Below are 19,410 nucleotides of genomic sequence, written 5' to 3'. Positions count from 1 at the left end.
CTTCTTCTTTTTCCTGGGGGGTTTATTGGAAATTGGCCAAATGCCTTAATGATGAATTAGCGCCACCAACTGATATTGTCCTTTCACTCCAAAGAAACAAATGAATGAATTGATATAAAACTCACTGTCATATAGAAGTGTGTGTGTGTGTGGGGGGGGTGAACTGTATTTGTATCTCAGAGTGCCGCTCTTAATGCAAAAGAAAAAAAAATAAACAACTGGCCAAGGAACGGCTAATATCTTGAAAAACTCTTATGTCAAGCAATACTGAGTACTTTAGAAAATAATCATACGACACATCACCAAACAAAAATGTTTCAAAAAGTGTACACAGGTCAATTATGTACCTTATGGCAATAGTTCTGCTTATCACTATATGTCTCTGTCATCGATAGTTGAACAAAGAAAAGAGTAAATAAATCATTTAGGGACCAATTATGTGAAATTCTTCCAGCACACTTCAAATGGCTGACCTGGGCTGTTTAGTAAATTGTACAAAAGAAAAGTTTATTCTTTTACTGAATGATACCTTTTTGTTTGAATCCAATCACTTTACTCCAATGTACTAAACTTTTCAACAGATTTTCAGCTGGCGAGCTGATGCTGTTTTCCTGGGGTGATGGGGGTGGGGGTTACTATTAAAAGCACAATTACTGGCCTATCTCAGCTAACTTCAGGTGAAAGACAGTCTCCACTCTCCTCTTAGTCAATCTCTGGTAAAACAGCATTGTGAAAATTGTGTGATATGGATGTGTGGTTAGCACTTCCGTCTCACAGTTCTGGGGTTCGGCCTTTGAATCTTGACTCCGGACTTCCTGTGTGGAGTTTGCGCAGTTCTCCCTGCGATTGTTGTATATCACGTGTCAAACTCAAGGCCCAAGGGCCAGATCTGGCCCACCACATGATTTTATGTTGCGCGCGAAGGCAAATCATCTGTGCCGACTTCCATGATTCTTGGGAAAATCTGTACTAAAATTTCAAATTGTCATATATCATAAATGATAATGCATTACAAGCATTTTTGTATTACGAAACATCGACAATGTTTGAAAACCCATTACTCTGGATTTCTGATTCTAAAACAAGTTCATAAATTTCATGGGCAAATATGATGAGGCGATTAAAGAGTTCAATGGTTTCACAGTCATAATGGCCCTCTGAGGGGAACCGTAACTACAATGTGGCCAGCGACAAAAATGTGTTTGACACCACTTTCAATTTTCCACATTGTTTGTGTGTCCTGCAATTGGCTGATGACCAGGCTACGGTGTTGCCAGCCTCTTGCCAAACCTGACCTGGATAGCTCCCAGCTCATCTTCAACCCTAACAAAGACAAGTGCTGTAGAAAATGGATGAATGGATAAAATATTTCCACAGTTTTTGTCACCTTGTTGTTTTGACTGTGAGTAGCTCTGCTAAGATGCTTTCCATCAGACAAAAATACATCAGTTGACATCCTAATGGGGCCAAACACATGGACAACTCCATTCAATCATGTTAAATTCCTTGGGCTGTCCAGGCCCATGAGATATAGTATTTATGAGGCAGTCAGCCGGGGAAAGTGAGACTTCATTCAGATATTCCGCTTCATCGCTCATTGTCCAGACGTACAGTAGAGCAAGTTGGCAGGTGGCACTTGACCTGGACCTCAACTCATTATGAAGTTGACTGGCTCAAAATCCACATCTTAAAATACATGTAAAGTGGAAATAAATTTCTGGTAAATTTGACACACAAGAGAAGAGTATTATCAACAACCCTGCCAAATTTAAAACATTAAAAAAAGGCCAATCATGTAAAATGATGACTCAAAATTGTGCAAAATCAAGCCGTTCTCTGCACTCCGAGATGCTTTGGGTGTGTCTGCTAAATCCACCGAAACAATGACCTAGAAAAATGGATCGTACTTTGTCTACAATATTTCGTATGCCTCCGCATGACTGCATTGAGCCGCGGAAGTTGAAGCCTCCGGTGGATGGAACATAATGCACCGACCGTGTCGCTGCAGGGCTTTTCGGCATTACAACAACGAGGCACTCATAAGCGCCCAGTTTATTTTCTTCTCCTTGCCTCTCTGTGCACCCACGGTCGACAACGAGGCACTCTCAAGTGACTGCACTACCTCAAAGCTTCAGTCCACATGCCGCCTGTTTATTGTTTCCTCCTATTTACGCTCTCCCCTGTTTCTCTGTGTGACATATGCACAGTCACAGCCGACAACGAGGGACTTAAACTCACCCACACCAGCGGACTATCCGATGGGACGATAGATCGGTAGTTAACTAACTGCATGTCAAAATTGGGCCACACCCTCCGAAAAAAAAACCCAAGTACTATGTTGTTTTCATTCTTTGTACATTTTCAGGAATTATCCAATGTCCAAAGAATTTAGAAACCAATCTCAGAACTCATTTTAAACAACTTTTAATGGCATTCTATGGGGAAAAAACTTTGAAACCAATCATTAGGGTCCTACCAGAGGATTACGTGTGCCTTTGTCCATGACCGTGTCTCTTGGGGCCTTTCCAACCATCATAAAGTGGTTCACTACTTTAATATCAGCTGGAGCTGCTCCACTTCATTACGTGCATTTTAATAGGAGGGTCATCACCACTAATAAAGCTGTATGAAAGAGAGTACTTTTTCCCCATTCAATTCTCTCACAGCATGTGCACAGATTTTAAATTAGGACAGACCTACTTTCTTAAAAGTTTTAATATACTGCATCTGAATGACAGATGTTCCGTTACACAAAGATTTTATTGTCGAGCACTTTTAATAGGCGAGGCGAGAAGCACAGCACTGATAACAACTACTGTACTTCTGTCACACTTTAACCACTAAGCAAGAAATACTGCAACTAAAAGTCTTCCAGCAAAAATATATAGTTCCTCAGAAAATACCTTGGTATGAGCTCAATGAATGATGACCAGGGATGTGACTTAATTAAATACTGTGTATGCAAGAAAAAAAGGCACACATGATGGTCTGCAAGACAGAAAATGTGGTAAAAATTGGTCATGAGTTTGCTCTGCAAGAAGCAGTACCTTAGATACAAGCTCTAAAAGGAGAGTATAAGTAGATATGTACTTGTAATTGAACAATTTTACCATTCAGAAAAAATTATTCTACAGCAGTGGCAATAGAGGTGTTTTGCTTGTGAACTTGAAAATTCTTCTGACTCCGATTCCTGCTATCCACTCACTAGGCCACACCCCTTAAATATTTTATAAATACAGTGTATGTATTTTCACTCTCCTTTCTCATATTTTATTATTATTATAAATTAGTATATATATTAATTTTGTATCGCACTCTGTCCTACTTTATTAAAATGATCAATTGCTTAATTCATTAAGTTTAAAGTATAGCATCTTGCATCTATAGCAGAGTGATATGTAATGCAGTACAGTAGTAATAAAAAATAGTGGCCTCACACAATGCATTCAAAGCTGTAGCTCTTGGTTACAAAACAATGACTCATTAACTAACTACAACCCCCAAAAATGCATTGCAGTACAGCAGTATAGCCATGCAGCAAATGCAGATTAAATCCACAAAAATTTGCACGAGTACTAGAGAATCTCAGTTTGGGCTTCGCTGTTTACACACGTGCATCTATCATAAGTGACGGTGCGGAAACTTAAGTATTGGTAAAAATTTGTTCTGCCTCGAACTGCACTGCATTATTTATGGAAGCCAAGAATAAACGACATAAAAGGAAACTGCAAATGTGAGGAGGTTATAGATTCTCATCATCTCACAGAAGTTCTTTGTCGACCAATTAACTGAGTTTTGCATGTCGAGCTGCAACATAGCACCAGCGTTTGAAGCAATAAAGGTCACCTCTTGAAAATCCCTTCCTACAAATAATTACCTGGGACTCTTTTCAGTAGGGTAGTTAAACTCACACATCACATAAAACTGCAGTGGTGCCTTGAGGTACGAGTCCCCCGACTTCGAAGTATTTTGAGAGTCGTAATTTGGATGATTTGAGTTACAAGTACTGGATTCTAGCAGTCTATTCAGCTCAACTCACTTAAAAAGAGTTGCAATTTGCCAGATATTGACCAATTCTTCAAAAAGAAGTTTCGTGCTATTTTTCATCACTCCCAGTTGAAGTTTACTGTTAAAGTAAACATCAAACAAAGGGGCTTATGTTATGTATCTTTGTCCGTTTAGCTTAATGCTAACAAACCATGCAAAATGCCAGAAAATGAAGAGTGAATAGCATTAGTGTTACTACTGTTTGAGAAGTGGATATTTGAACACAAACGCAACATATGTAGACAAATAACTGAAAAATATTCACTCGCATATCTTCTTTCTCTGTAAAGATTGACTAGTATTATTACAGCTTACTTAGGAGTATTGAGTGTCTCCATTTAAAGTTGTAGGTTTTGCATAAAACTGCTTCCAGGTGGCCAGTGCCATACCCGTAAGTACAGGGCGTCCCTAAAATCTGGACAAGAAATGGAGTTCTTAAATTGGGTTCGCATGAATCTAACAAAATGTAGGAACTTCAATTGAAGATGTTTTTGTTTTGTTTTTTTTTCTTTAGTATTGAATGAAATGCTGTTGAAAATGTTATTTATTAAGAAGTATAGATTTTTACCGACAGTTTGTGACCTTCCTTTAAAAGACTTCCGATAGATTCCTTTCAAGCCCTGAAGCCACAGGGCATCATTAAAAATGTGCGGACAGTACACCATCTTGCTTTCAATTCGTTTAGGGAAAAATGCACATATAGGCATAAGCGCCCTCACACACACGCACACACACACACATTGACGTTACTACCTAAGGTCGGCTTCCCTGTGGAGAAGACCTTGCTCAGCATGAGTGGGCCTTCTACAGACAACTGCAGGGAACAAAATATCCATCATGTGCTCGCGACCATCTGCATGTATTGTCTTGCTAGCTCCAGGGGTACAAGCTAACTGGAGGTGTCAGCACAGGTTAAAATGCTGACTACACTATGACAGAGCACCTGTGTGCCTCCCTGCCCTCCACTATTAACAATGTATCACAACAACTGAGTCCCGTCCAATCACCTTGTCCGGGGTTTGTGATTTATTGCGAGACAGAAATAACAATTCAGGAGAAACCATGTGGCGTGTCTTACGAAGGCCAGAGCAGCATCTGTGCGCACTGTTCATGAGTGCATCCATGCAGAGCCATATGCAGATGTGCGTCTGTGTTCTCGCTTCGTCACCATCACACGTGAATGGGCCCATCGACGCATGGAGCGGCCTCCCTCATGCTTGGACAGCACATTATTGATGTGTTTTTGCATAAGAAGCTCCTTTACATGAAATGGCATGCCTGCAGACAATCACCGAGGTGCGCGTGTGTATGTGTGCACGTTTGTGTACGTAAGTGCACGCTCAGAGGAAATTGAGGGGCAGGTTGTCAGTAAAAGCCGAGAGTGAGTGAGCATGTGCCCCTCCGCACTTACTGATGGTAAATAAGCAGACTGCAGCACTGCAGAGGGCTGTGGAGTTCGGCTCAGTGCGGGAGGGTGCAGATGTAAGAGAAAGACTGACATATTCCACTGAGGGTTTTTTTTTTTTTTTTTTACTGTACATAAATACTGTTTATTGGGGGACAGGCATGTAATGACAGGATGTTAAGCATCTGTCTTTCATGTATGAATAATAGTATATCTCTTAAATGCCAATTAGTACCGTTAATTAAAAGACACCAGGTCCAAATTACACGAGGGTTTCATCCACAAATAAATGCCTCTCCCTGAAAAGAAAAGCACTTGGTACCACTAAGTCATTGTTGACTTTCACATTTGCCATGTTGCACATGGTGGTAGAGTCTTGGACGTACACTAGTGTGGTGCTGTGCATTTGGTGCCATCCATTTTCTTATGTTTATGTGAGGTCGGGTCATGGGGGCAGTAGCTTTAGCAGGAAAACCCAGACTTCCCTTTCCCCAGCCACGTCCTCCAGCTTTTCCAAATGTGTATCGAGGTGTTGCCAGGCCATCTGAGAGACGTAATCTCTTCAGCGTATCCTATGTCATCCCTGGGGTCTCCACCCAGTGGGATGTGCCTGGAACACCTCACCAGGTAGGCATCCATCCTGATCTACTCTTAGACCCTCCCAGATGACCGAGCTTCTCACCCTATATCTAGGAGAGAGCCGGGACAACCTGCAGGGAAAATTCATTTCAGACGCTTGTATCCAGGATGTTGTTATTTCGGTCACAGATCTCAAGGGACGTAGATCGACTGGTAAATTGAGAGTTTTGCCTTTCGGCTGAGCTCCTTCTTCATCACAATGAACCGATACTAAGTCTGCATCACTGCAGACATTGCATCGATCTGCCTGTCGAGCTCCAGTTCAACTCTTTCCTCGCTTGTGAACAAGCGCCCAAGATACTTGAACTCCTCTACTTGAGGCGAGACCACATTGCTGACCTGGAGAGGGCACTTTACCTTTGTCTGACTGAGGATCGTGGCCTCTCATTTGGTGGTGCTGATTCTTATCCCAGCCACTTCAGACTCAGCAGGCGATCACTCCAGTGAGAGTTGGAGATCATAGCCTGATGAAGCCCACAGAACCACATAATCTACAAAAAATAAAGATGTAACACTGACACCAACAAACCAGACCCCATCTACACCTCGGCCTAGAAATTCTGTCCATAAGCGTTAAGAACAGAATCGGTCACAAAGGGCAGCCTTGGTGGAATATAACCCTCACCAGAAACGAGTCCAACTAGCTACCAGCAATGTAAGGGGGTCACAGATTAGTTACCCTTTCGGGCTGCCAGGCCCCTTGGGTGCAAGCCCAATGCCAGGCTCTCAGCTTTGAGCCCCACCACCAGGGTATTTCGTACCCATCCATCCATTTTCCAAGGCGCTTATCCTCACAAGGGTCGTGAGTGTGCTGGAGCCTATCCCAGCTAACGTCTGACTTAATACACCTCTCAACTCAACTGCATGCTGTTTTCAAAGCAGGGTCCCTCATATCACCAGCTGTTTTAGACCACTTTGTCTGATCTGTCAGGACCTCCAGAATATTGTTCCGCAACAACATTAATACTGAACTTGTCTAAGAAAGTCTAGACTTCTATTACCTGTTTGTTTTTTTGTTTTTCCCTTCTTTAGTAATCAGCAATAGAATTAAAAATGCCAATTTTCTGAGCAAAAAGAGAAATCTATCTATCTATCTATCTATCCATCCATCATCATCTATCTATCTATCTATCTATCTATCTATCTATCTATCTATCTATCTATCTATCTATCTATCTATCTATCTATCTATCTATCTATCTATCTATATCTATCTATCTATCTATCTATCTATCTATCTATCTATCTATCTATCTATCTATCTATCTATCTATCTATCTAATCTGTGTCACAGTCATTAAAGAACGTAGGAAATGAAAACATAGACGTGTGGTTCGAAAAAGTCTTCGGAAGAACTCCCATGTGGCTCATATAGGCAATTGCCACTGTTCAAAGTGAATGTGTTGCTGGTCTCATCGGAGTCGTGCTGTCATCGGTGGGAAGCCACGATGGAAAGCTGGCCTTGCATCCCAGGAATCGGCTTTATCTGAGCCCACTTGCCTTTCCTTGCATCCTCCTCCCTGCAGCTAAGCAATCCTAACCCTGCTGGGGTGTGCTATTTTGACAGAGTCTAAACAATGAGCATTTCACACCCACACTCCACATACACACCAGCGCGTGTATGCACGCACACCCACACACCCACACAGCGGGACACAAACGCTTACATGTACAGAAAACTAAAAATAGCTCAAGGGTCAGGCATTAAAAATAGAGCAGAGAAAATAAAAGCAGGGCTCGCTGGGCTGAGTCTAAATGCTCTGACAGACTGTCTTCCTGCATTTGGTTATTTGTGGCGGACACAGGCAGGCAGACAGGCAGTGTAAATGGTGGAGGAGTGGGGGGGGGGCCCACTGGTGATGAAAAGACAGCAAGCAGCTACTGTAGTAAGGCTGCAGTTCTGATGTTCTTCTCCCACCCTATTACTTGCCTCTAATTACGATTGGGGACAGGACACATGCAGGAGGAGAGCCAGCATCAAGGCAATTTATCTGTACATGCTCTCGTGGTCACAAATGCAGCTCTTTTTCACCCTTCAAAACGCAGCCGTCTGGGTAATCAAATGTGGCATGTTGGGTAATAAAGCTCTCCTCAGTTCCTGCTGGCACATTTGGGGCTATTTAAGCGCTCAGACCCGAGGATCTGGTCTTTTGGCTTGGACGCCATCCGAGCCCACTTCCCCACAGCTATTTCTCTGAAGCGGGCCACTACTGTGAGCTCTTAGCATATGAACGGCAGAAGGTCAATTGTTCTCACAACAATTAGACACATTTTAACCACAGGCGCACTGGCACAATGGGCGCAACCATTCACATGCGGTCTGTACTTCATTTGTTTTGAATTCATTTGGGAGAAGAGAATCATGGTATTGTATTATTCATAATGTATCCTTTTGTATCGTATCATTTGTATTGTTTCCTTCTATCATGTATCATGGTATTACAACTTTGTTTTGTATCATGTTTGATCATAAAAGGCAGTTGTTATGGTTTCCCTCAGAGGTTTGTTTTTGACATTGAAAACAGTTTCAAAAAGTCAAATCATCATACAAAAACACATAAGCTATACGCCAACGATCACATGACCAAACCTGGAAAACATCTCTGTGAGCTAAGTGCGAAGGCCACAAAACCTGGCAACTAAGTGGGTTGATGACATGATGGTTTGAGTGAACTTGTGTTTTCTGAATGGCTGGACAAATGACGACATTTGCAAACACAAATGAAACGTACACATCAGATATTGTCATCTTTGGGAGCTCTTGAAGACATCTTGTGTAAAAGAAGACATTGTAGATTTTTAAAGATCCTATGGGGTGCTTGGTCCCGATCTCCTTCACTGATCACCCAAGCCAGAACCAAGTGCTTCCACCTCTTTTGACGAATCCTAAAGTTGCGTATGCATATATATTCATTGTTCCCCTGAAATTTGCCGTTATAGTCCATTGTTAACAACAAATTGAATAAGAAAACAGAAGTAATCTGAAAACTTGGCATGCAACTATTTCAGAATACAACTATTAATTTACGTTAAGATTTGGTAAAAGAATGTCATACTTCTAAATGTAAAAAATGTATTGCCAAAATGAAAAGAACAACTGCGATTGGCTGGCAACCTGTTCAGGGTTTACCCTGCCTCCTGCCCGATGACAGCTGGGATAGGCTCCAGCACTCGCACGACCCTCGTGAGGATAAGCGGCTAAGAAAATGGATAGGTGGATGGAAAAAAAAAAAACATCCATCCATTATCCAAGCCGCTAATCCTCGCAAGGTTCACAGGAGAGCCAGAGCCAATGCCAGCTAGCTTTGGGCAAAAGGTGGACTGGTGACCTGAACTTGTCACCAGTCAGTTGCAGGGCAGATATCGACAACATCACTGAGCAGGAATTGATCCCACACTGCCCATACAAAAGTCAGGCTGTACCACTACACCATCAGTGAATCTTAAGAACAAACCAATTTAACCAAAAAAACATGACGGAGACAGACTTTGTTTAAGTATGCCTCATAATATGATGCGGCCCGCCAGATCTGGCCCCTCAGCCTTCAGTTTGACACCTGTGATCTATGCTATGGTACTCTATCACTTTGGTTTATATTCCCTTTGTGTAACAATGTATCACTGTCAAACCATGTTGGATAATTTGTTATCCTTTTATTTTACATCCTAAAATTCTGTCTTGGATTAAATCTTCTTGTATCATTTGTTCTTGTCATAATGTCTCATTTGGTATTGGATCATTTCTTATCGTATCATCATTCTGTATCATATCATATTACATTGACTCATTAGTATCTACAGTATGTTTCAGTGTTATTTTGAATCATATGTTCCAGTAATACAGCATCATTTTGTAGTTTTGCAGATATCAAAATAAAGGCAGCAAAAGTAAAGTAGCTAGTTTTTTTTTTCCTCCGCCTAATTATTTACCGTATTACTATTGATCAATAAATCAATATAGTGTATGTCCCTAAAGTAATTTGTACAAGTGGAATTGAGAGGCAGCAATAAAGTTGAGCCCCCTGCTCCAATATGCTTGCTTTGTTCACAACTCTAAAGGGCTATAATGACAAGAAAGGTGTTTCCTTTAAAAAAAAAGATGTTTGTACACCATGAAGCTGTTTATTTATCATTGTGAATCATCCCGCTTTCATTTCATATCTTGTGTTTCTTCTGTTTCCCCATAGGAACCTGGGCAAATCCGGCCTCCGTGTGTCTTGCCTTGGCTTAGGTGAGATCCCAAGCATGAAAAATAATCTCGTCTTCCTCTCGTGTCCTGAAATGTAACACACATCCATGACTCTCCTCTCAATCAGGCACATGGGTGACGTTTGGATCACAAATATCTGACGAGGTGAGACCGCACTCACAAGTGTCCTTTTATTTTTGGGCCTCAGTTATGACCAAATCAATAGCCTCAGCCTCCAGATTCTTTGTCATTTGGTCACATGTGACTCTGAAGGGCTATCATGTCGAGAAAGATGTTTTTCTTAAAACTACACACTCAATCGCTTTCTCAGTCTCAACCTTTCTTTTCTTCCACAGATGGCAGAAAACCTGATGACTTTAGCGTATGAGAATGGGGTCAACCTATTTGACACCGCAGAGGTTTATGCTTCTGGAAGGTTAGACCTCTGTGTGTTTGTCTATATACATAATTGGGATGGTATAGTATTCTGAAATTAAAAAAGCCCTCATGCCTTTCTCCACAGAGCAGAGATCACACTGGGGAACATAATCAAGAAGAAAGCATGGAGGTTATCTATTACTAATTACTACTAATTTATCACACATGTGCAAAGGAAATATTCTTCATGTTACTGTGATATGCTACAGAACAATACATTACAATGGTACCTTGACTTATGAGTCTAATTTGTTCCGTGTCCATACATAAAACACATCTTAAATCACCTTTCCCAGTTGAAATGAATGGAAATGCCATTAATCTGTTCCCACATCACATTGCCAGGGGTGGTATAATACAAACACACTAGCACAAAAAAAAAAAAAAGTCTTTCACAACCCACTCAGTAAGATGCTGTAACACTACTGGTAGTCATTTCTTTACAAAGGTTCAAACATATATATGCCTGTGAGTATTCTTATATTGTCTATGTGTTGCTGGACTGTTTATGTTTCAGTATTTGTTGCTTAAAGAGTTTTCACATACCAAAATACTAGTTCTATTTTTTTAGCTATGGCTTTTTCAATATTGTGTTAGCATTAAGCTATCAAACTTGTAAGGGGCTTTCTTTTATGCTTAGTTTGACAATAAACTTCGACAGGGCCTGAAAATAAACAGTGAAAGAATTGTTTACTGTCTTCCAAACACAAGTGCATTATTTTTTATTTGAATTCATTGCCAATATTTTACTTGTGAATTTGTTTACTTGTGAATCCAAAAAAAAAAAAAATGAGCAATGTGTGCTATCTCCAAAAAAGTTGTAAAAGAGGTCACTCTTAGGTCAAGGTACCACTGTGTATTTTCATCTAAAGGGGTCATATTCTGAATTGTTTCCTCGATTTGTTCTTGATGTGACAATTTCTATATGACATGCATTTTGTTCAATATTTCTTGTCTGGATGAAATTAGCATGTTTTCAGTCTTACTCAAGTAAGCAAGGCCTCGCCCCGCCCCCATTTACTGCAGCGCCAATGGGGAGTCCTGTTTTCATTACAATGACGATTGGAGTCGTAGCCTGAACGCTCTCAAAAAATTGTTTGATTTCACTCATGATGGGCAGGCCAAATTTGTATTCATCAAGAGTCGTTTTTACGTATGTCCCCTTTAATACTTCTATGTCCCCAAATTCATATTTGGATGGCTCCGTTTTGTGAGGATTACAAAGTTTCAAATCTCTGTCAGTTTCTTGATGGGCCTACTAAGCTAACAACACCAGTAACAAAAAGAATGTATTTTATTCCATCTATTACAGTGTCAGTGTGAATTGAGTCATGATCGTAACTGTTGTAAATATTTATCCTTATATCCTTTTAGACGCTCTAGTATTGTCATCACTACTAAGATCTACTGGGGTGGCCAGTAAGTATTTAAGTTCTATCTTTTTCAGTCCATTGTTATTATTATCCAAACAAAAATAGTGTTTGCTTATTGGCTGTGCTCAATGTTGAATAATCAAAGTCTACTTTTGTATGGCTGGAACAAACGATTATTTTATTGATCAATTAATCTGTTAGGTTTTTTTTTTATCTGGCTTTAATTTCCATCCCTTTATTCGAAAACAGGGCTTTATTTCTTTTTATTTATTTTTACAGTACAAAATGCGTTGGCACAGTGGACAACTGGTTAGTAGGTTTTACACGATCAGGATTTTTGGGCCCAATCACCAGTCAGCGAGTTTAAAAAAAAATGATAACTGAACATGAAACAATGTGTCTATATAAATGACCTGTTCATTTACTATAAATACTTGTATACTTAATTGCTCAACAAATGTATATTTTCAATAAATAATGTATCTTTGTTCATCTATTAGTGCCAGTGAGGAATAGGAACAAATTACGAAACAAATGACTAATCTGATTCATTTGATGATCAGTTAGTTGTCGATTAATCGTGGGACCTTTGTGACTTCACAGAGCCGAGACAGAGCGAGGGCTCTCCAGAAAGCACATCATTGAAGGTAACGCATCATCCCATTGCTTTTGAAATGACATTATCTGGTGTGAATTTGTGACTCAGGGTCAGCCGAAGGGGACAGAAGAATATGACGACGCTCCCATGGAAAATCCACCCCGTGATCATTGTTTTTCCAGCCGGTTAATCACCTCCTCCCGCGCTACATAATCCTAAAGAAGGCTACTTTTGTTTGTTTAGCGCATACTGCACAGCGTGGCCTTGGGCTGTCCAATTAAATAAGGATTTAAATGGGCGCCATTGTCATGAGTCTTTTGATTTGACGTTGTTACGTAACGGGTCAAGTTTGTGCAGCTTTTAACATTTGCACGGCATGCTGGGACAGCGCTCATACTTGGGCTTTTAGTCAGCTTCAGGCCTGTCACAAAAATGTGGACAAAAATGATGACACACACGAGACTGGAACACAGGATGAACTATGACATTTAACAAGCATACATAACAGACGGCGTTTAAATCGAAATATCCCTTCTAAAAACAGATTTGGTTCCAACCCATCGGCATGGCATTGTTAAAAAGTTTCCCTTGCGCAGGAGTTTGTATTTTCACATTTCTCGTACGATTGTCTGCAAATGTCAAATAGGATTTTTCCTCAAGCATCATCATGAGGTTGACATTTGTCATGTTTTTTTTTAAATAACTTGGCAACTGCCACGCAAATTGCTGCAAGACACTCGTGTCCTTCCGATGTGCGACAATGCGACCATCTCTAAACAAGCGAACCGAAGGAGAATATGCTAACAAGATAATAATGTTCAGCAATACAGAGGTATTCAATAATTCATTCAATTCAATTTTGCAGTTGTTGTTTGCAGAGGTTGCATCAAATTGAGAGGTGCATGTTCTATTTTTTATTTACTAGAAAAGTATGGGTTGGATGGACTTTGTTCTAACATTTTACATATTCAGGTATGCCTCAAACTCACTAAATTTCTAGATTTGTATGTGGAGTTTGCAAGTTCTCCCCGTGCTTGCATGGGTTCTCTCTCTGGTACTGTGGCTTCCTCCCACATTCCACAAATATGCGTTACGCTCATTGAAGACTATAAATTGTCCATATGTAGGTGTTGAATGTGAGTGCGGATGTTTGTTTGTCAAAATGTGCCCTGTGGTTGGATGGTGGACCAGTCCAGGATGCACCCCGCCTCTTGTCTCAAGTCAATTTACCTTCAATCCTAATAAGGACTAGCCCTATAGAAATAGATGGGTAGTAATTACATTAGACAGTTAAAATATGTATTTATGGTATGAAGTAGGTGTAAACCACCAATAAACTGCAATTCATAAAATCGATTTTCAAATGTAGGCCTTTATGACATTATCTTTTAGGTTATAATTCACTAAAAGAAATGCAATGTCTAAACATATTATACTGATTTGGCATATTTTGTATGATTGTATCGTAAGGTATAAAATCATAATGCATTGTGTGGTATTGTGTTGTATTGTATGTTTTTTTATATTTTGTACCCATTTGTGTTGTACTATTACAAATATCGCATCCTATAATTTTGTATGATGACATTACATCCTGTTAAAATATAATGTATCATATGGTATAGTTTTGTTTCTTATTGTCTCTTAACAATAACAGGTTTAAGAGGATCCTTATCAAGACTCCAGCTCGATTATGTGGACATCGTTTTTGCCAACAGAAACGATGTCAACAGTCCAATGGAAGGTGAGTTTGAACACTGTTAAGATCAATTATGGTATTAAAGTGGAAGCAGGTTCTCACTACGACATTCTGAACTTCTCTCCACAGAGATTGTGCGGGCCATGACGTTTGTCATCAACCAGGGCATGGCCATGTACTGGGGCACCTCACGCTGGAGTGCCATGGAAATCATGGTGACTGTCAATCATTGCTTGCCATTGTCCTGCCGTCAGTGCAGCAATGCAGATGGCTGACGGTCTTTCCCGCATTAGGAAGCCTACTCTGTGGCCCGCCAGTTCAATTTGATACCACCTGTGTGCGAGCAGGCAGAGTATCACTACTTCCAGAGGGATAAAGTCGAGGTGCAGTTGCCTGAGCTCTACCACAAGATCGGTACCAATTCATCCAACATTTATATTCCACTTGATCTTCTCCACTCGTGTGAGGAATAGGCAAAGACAAACTTCATTTGTCTCTTTCAGGTGTTGGAGCCATGACCTGGTCACCACTGGCGTGCGGATTAATCACTGGGAAGTACAGCGATGGAGTGCCAGAGTGCTCCAGAGCAGCAATGAAGGTCAGTTTGTTTTAAATGACCCTCCTATGGGATTCCTCACCCAATCAGTGGGGCATTTTTTCATGAGAAATCGGTAAAGTAGCACTTTACCTCACATTTTCTTTCCCCTGTTCCCCATTTGTCTGCGGCTCTAGGGCTACCAGTGGCTGAGGGAGCGAGTGAACAGTGAGGAGGGGCGCAGGCAACTGGCTAAAATCAAGGAGCTCCACCTACTGGCAGACAGACTGGGATGCACAGCCGCACAGTTGGCCATCGGTACCGCCCAAATAACACTGCAGAGATTTTTTTTTTTTTTAATTACCTAATCTAATCTGTTGTTATGAAGAGTTTAAAAAGACAAAATGAGATTAGGCCTGTTCGAGCGTTGTGGGCTAATCAAGTCAGCCTGTGGAATTTGCTCCCCACATGTAACACACCTCAGACCTAAGGACAGCCTTATAGGACAATCTTATAAGACATAAGGTTTTTCTGGTTTTCGGTCTGCTTTGTCAAGAAACAGAAAAAATGTCTTTACATGTATACTGGGCTAAATGTAGCAGCACATCTGGTTAGAGCATCAGCCTCACAGTTCTGAGGACTGGGGTTCAAATCTTGGCCCCGACTGTGTGGAGTTTGCATCATCTCCCCGTGCCTGCATGGGTGTTTTTTTTTTGGGGGGGGGGGGGGCGGTTTCCTCCCACATGCCCAAAACATGCATCATTAATTAGACAGTCTAAATTTCCCCTAGGTGTGATTGTGAGTGTGACTGTTGTCTGTTTCTATGTGCCCTGAGAATGGCTGGCAACCAGTTCAGTGTGTACCCTGCCTCCTGCGAGAAGATAGCTGGGATAGGTTCTGGCACTCCAGCGACCATTTGTGAGAACAACCGGCTAATAAAATTGATGGATGGGCTGAATGTGTGTGCGAATGGTTGTTTGTGTCTATGTGCCCTGCAATTGGTTGGCGACCATTTCGGGGTGTATCCCCTCACCTCTCACCCAAAGATTGCTGGGAAAGGCTCACACACACCCATAATATGCTGTAGCTGACGAACAGCAGCACATTTGAATTTGGATTGCACTAAAAATTGCACCAAAAACTCCCAACACAAAGCAAAGGAACCTGATGATCCATTTTAAGACAATTTAGTCATTGAACATGATAAGCATGCAACCCATGTGATTCTCTTGCAAATAACTTTCCTGCTGCTTGTTTTGTTTTGTTTTTGTTGTTGTGTACCCCTCCCCCCTCACACACACACACACACACACACACACACACACACACCCAGCATGGTGTCTTCGCAGTGAAGGAGTCAGCTCGGTGCTCCTGGGTGTTTCAAATACAGACCAGCTGCTGGAGAATCTGGGCGCACTGCGGGTAAAGATGGATAATTTTTTCACCTCTCCATAAATCATCTTGAGCAACATGCTGACTCATAGTTAGTTAGAGGAAACAACCACTGTTTTCAGGGGTTAAGAATTAAGGCCAGCTGCGAATTGTGAAAAACGCTGAATAATTTATGCTCCCCTGCCTGAAAATGTTGCCCATTTTAATCGTTTCAACCATAAATACACCACAATTGATGGTTGCAGAACACTTAACATTTCATAACAAGTTACAGGTTCACGGATTGCACTGGAAGTCCGCCTGCAGCGGTGCAAAAACGTGCATCGAAGATTATCCATAACTTTCACACACAAACCAGGGTAACCTGAGATTCTCCCCGACATACAAATATTTTACATGTCACTTTGACATAATTCCATGACACCAAAACCTACCTACATGTTGTTTAGACACACACACACAATGATCCGATGAGGTAACTAAATAAAATTATACAAAAAAAATTTAAATATAGGTACATTTTGATTGCGCAAGCTACATGTGGTCCATTGGCCACTACTACCTTTATATGCGCATTCGTTTTCTAAATTCAACTGATGAAGCATAACTTGAAACATTCCACTGTAGTTTACTGTAGTTACTTTACGGGATTCAGAACCAGGATTATATTCCCCTTTTTCCTCCTTTTCAGATTTTATCCCAAATGACCCCACAAACAGTCACAGAGATGGACGCCGTGCTGGGAAACAAGCCCCACTTGAAGAAGGAGTCTCGCGCTTGAACATCCCGCAAGAAGAATGACAAAGAAGACAAAAACTTTGCTTTTTCCTCTGCTGTATACTCAACAACTTGCATGTCCTCAGCAACATTATGCTTCCGGAATGAGCGCATCAACCATTGCGCGCAGTACACCGTCTCATGTATGGGGAGAAAAGAAAAATCTCGCAGTTGTTAATCAGAACAAAAGCAGCTCATATTAATACTCATTGACAGGATAATTGTGTCTACAGTAGAGAAGTTCCAAGGCTATAGTGAGAGGTCACAAAAAGCAAATATGGACTTTTGCTATGAAAAGGGGGAAACAACACACAGCCTCTGTGCTTAAATGCAACCTGACTGAGCTAGTGGTGCATTTGCCGCAAGTGGGAGTCTCCAGCCTCCCTCCAACCGCACATTTTTATGGTCTGAACTGTGCGGCCAGCAGAAAAAGATGCATCAAGAGGGACAGTGGTTAGTTCAAATTTGACGTCCCCAACATTTGCCATTGTGTGCATGCGACTGGTCTGGCAAACATTCACTGCTTTACCAAGTTGGGCACAGTGGATCACTTGTGAGGTTAAAAAAAATAGGATGAACACATTACTTGCTTTTTAGAAATAGGCGGATTATTCAGAGGTATGAAAAAATGCACTAAAGAACACAAGAATATAGTTTACAAAGTTTGGCTGCGAAATCCCGATCTTGATGAAAATGAATGCATTTAAAAAAAATAGCTGAGAGTTTGAAGTTTTTGAGTTATCACTCGTATTTCCATGCATTATTTTTAATGGAGCGGTGTGTTCACCCTCTGAGAACATTTTCAAACACAGCTGGTCTTTCGCAGTCTTTTTTTTTTCTTGCCTCCTCTGTTCCTCAATTGTCCGCATGTCCCTTTAAGAAAGAAAATCCTCAAGCCTGACTTTAAGGCAAAGGATCAAAGATCTACATCCCGAAATGAGAAGAAACAAGACTATTTGGGACCACCAATTGTAAAAGTCTTGCAAAGATGACAAGGGGTGATAGTTAGCTAATGTATGCTGAGGGTTTTATTTTTGGTTTGTTTTTGTTATTTTTTAAACATGGAAGCCTTTTATAACTTCATCTGTCTGGGAATTTCTGTGTTGGTTTTCTCGATTCTGAGCTTTGGATACTCTTGTTTTCATGCCTTTTCCTTTGGTTTTCTATGACATCTATGTAGAGTTATGGGCTGTGTTCCTTTTGTCAATTCCCATGAAAATAAGCGTCATCAGGAAACTTGAGTGGGGAATGTTTGGGTGACTTGTTCAGGTTGGCGCACAATTAAAGTGTATATAGGCCCAACCTGTTTGGCTGCACTGCAAACAGGTTCATCAAGGAAACATGAAGGACTTATCCTCTCTTACTCTGTGACCGTCTATACAGTCCGACTGCGTCCAGTGTACATGAACTGTTCAATCCATTTTATGAAAATGTAAACTTTGCCTGCATAACTTCTATTTTACTGTCTTGCAACAAAGAGAACGCGCGATGAGGGGCAACAATTCATGCTGAACATGCTGAATGTAACATGTCTGTTGCGGTGTCTACAAAGAAAGCGCATTACATGATTTAAAGGGTCATCTCTGTTGTTTTTGTCTTTTTAACAACAGAAGGCGTTCACATCATCAAAAGGTTGTCCAGGGCTCATGTATATGCACATCCTGCTAGGATACGATTACTGTATGTTCCACCGGGAGATAAAGCATGTTCAATTAATAGGCATCCATCTGAAGAGACTGTGTGTTGATAAAAAATTACATGGAGTTCAGATTTTTGTTTTCTTAGAATAGAATCAATGTCATTTAGACAGATAAAGATAGTTCCAGAATAAGATTGTTCAATTGAGGATTTGAGGATACCCGGTGAGGAACACTGTGGTCATCTGTCATCTACAAACTGTCTCCAAATACCCTTACATGAAATGTGTACTTAACAATAGTCTACAGTTTAACTCCAAGATAAGAAAAAGATCCTTAAATACCAATGTTGTACTTTATTAACTATACCTCACAATTACAACTATAAAGACATTTGGCCTTGATTTTTAGAACTTTCACCTCTAGAAAGCAACCACACTGCAGTTACATATTTGAAAACACGCCCAAAAAAAAAGGTGAACCCTTAACCTTAACCCAAATGCAGTGCATTACATTGTAGTCCACTACAATCATGTATTTGGAATCTGTACCTCATTGTGGTTGTAGTCAGACTTTGAACATTTGATTTCAACCCAAAACACAGAAAAACACAAAGAAATGCTACACTGTCTGTGAAAAGACATGTAGCCTTACACTGGGTGAGAAACGTCAGCAAGAGGA

The 19,410-nt window shown here is 40.8% G+C and overlaps 1 protein-coding gene across 2 annotated transcripts in view; it reads left to right on the top strand.

Moving 5' to 3' along the window:
• LOC133491846 (voltage-gated potassium channel subunit beta-3) overlaps nt 1-18,779 on the top strand; it is a 29,089-nt gene extending 10,310 nt beyond the window's left edge. For both annotated transcript variants that reach the window (XM_061803498.1, XM_061803497.1), the window contains exons 2-14: nt 10,279-10,322; nt 10,408-10,445; nt 10,637-10,716; nt 10,804-10,848; nt 12,093-12,137; nt 12,695-12,738; nt 14,347-14,433; nt 14,518-14,603; nt 14,682-14,802; nt 14,892-14,986; nt 15,121-15,241; nt 16,257-16,345; nt 17,007-18,779. In XM_061803498.1, the coding sequence (XP_061659482.1) occupies nt 10,279-10,322; nt 10,408-10,445; nt 10,637-10,716; nt 10,804-10,848; nt 12,093-12,137; nt 12,695-12,738; nt 14,347-14,433; nt 14,518-14,603; nt 14,682-14,802; nt 14,892-14,986; nt 15,121-15,241; nt 16,257-16,345; nt 17,007-17,096 (985 nt within the window). In that variant the 3' untranslated portion in view covers nt 17,097-18,779. The remainder of the gene's footprint in view (nt 1-10,278; nt 10,323-10,407; nt 10,446-10,636; nt 10,717-10,803; nt 10,849-12,092; nt 12,138-12,694; nt 12,739-14,346; nt 14,434-14,517; nt 14,604-14,681; nt 14,803-14,891; nt 14,987-15,120; nt 15,242-16,256; nt 16,346-17,006) is intronic.
• The last annotated feature ends 631 nt before the right edge of the window (nt 18,780-19,410 follow it).

This window comes from Syngnathoides biaculeatus, chromosome 18, assembly GCF_019802595.1.
Source record: "Syngnathoides biaculeatus isolate LvHL_M chromosome 18, ASM1980259v1, whole genome shotgun sequence".
Classification (NCBI taxonomy): Eukaryota; Metazoa; Chordata; class Actinopteri; order Syngnathiformes; family Syngnathidae; genus Syngnathoides; species Syngnathoides biaculeatus.
The sequence above is the reverse complement of the archived record's forward strand: the minus strand, read 5'-3'. Positions and strand labels throughout refer to the sequence as shown.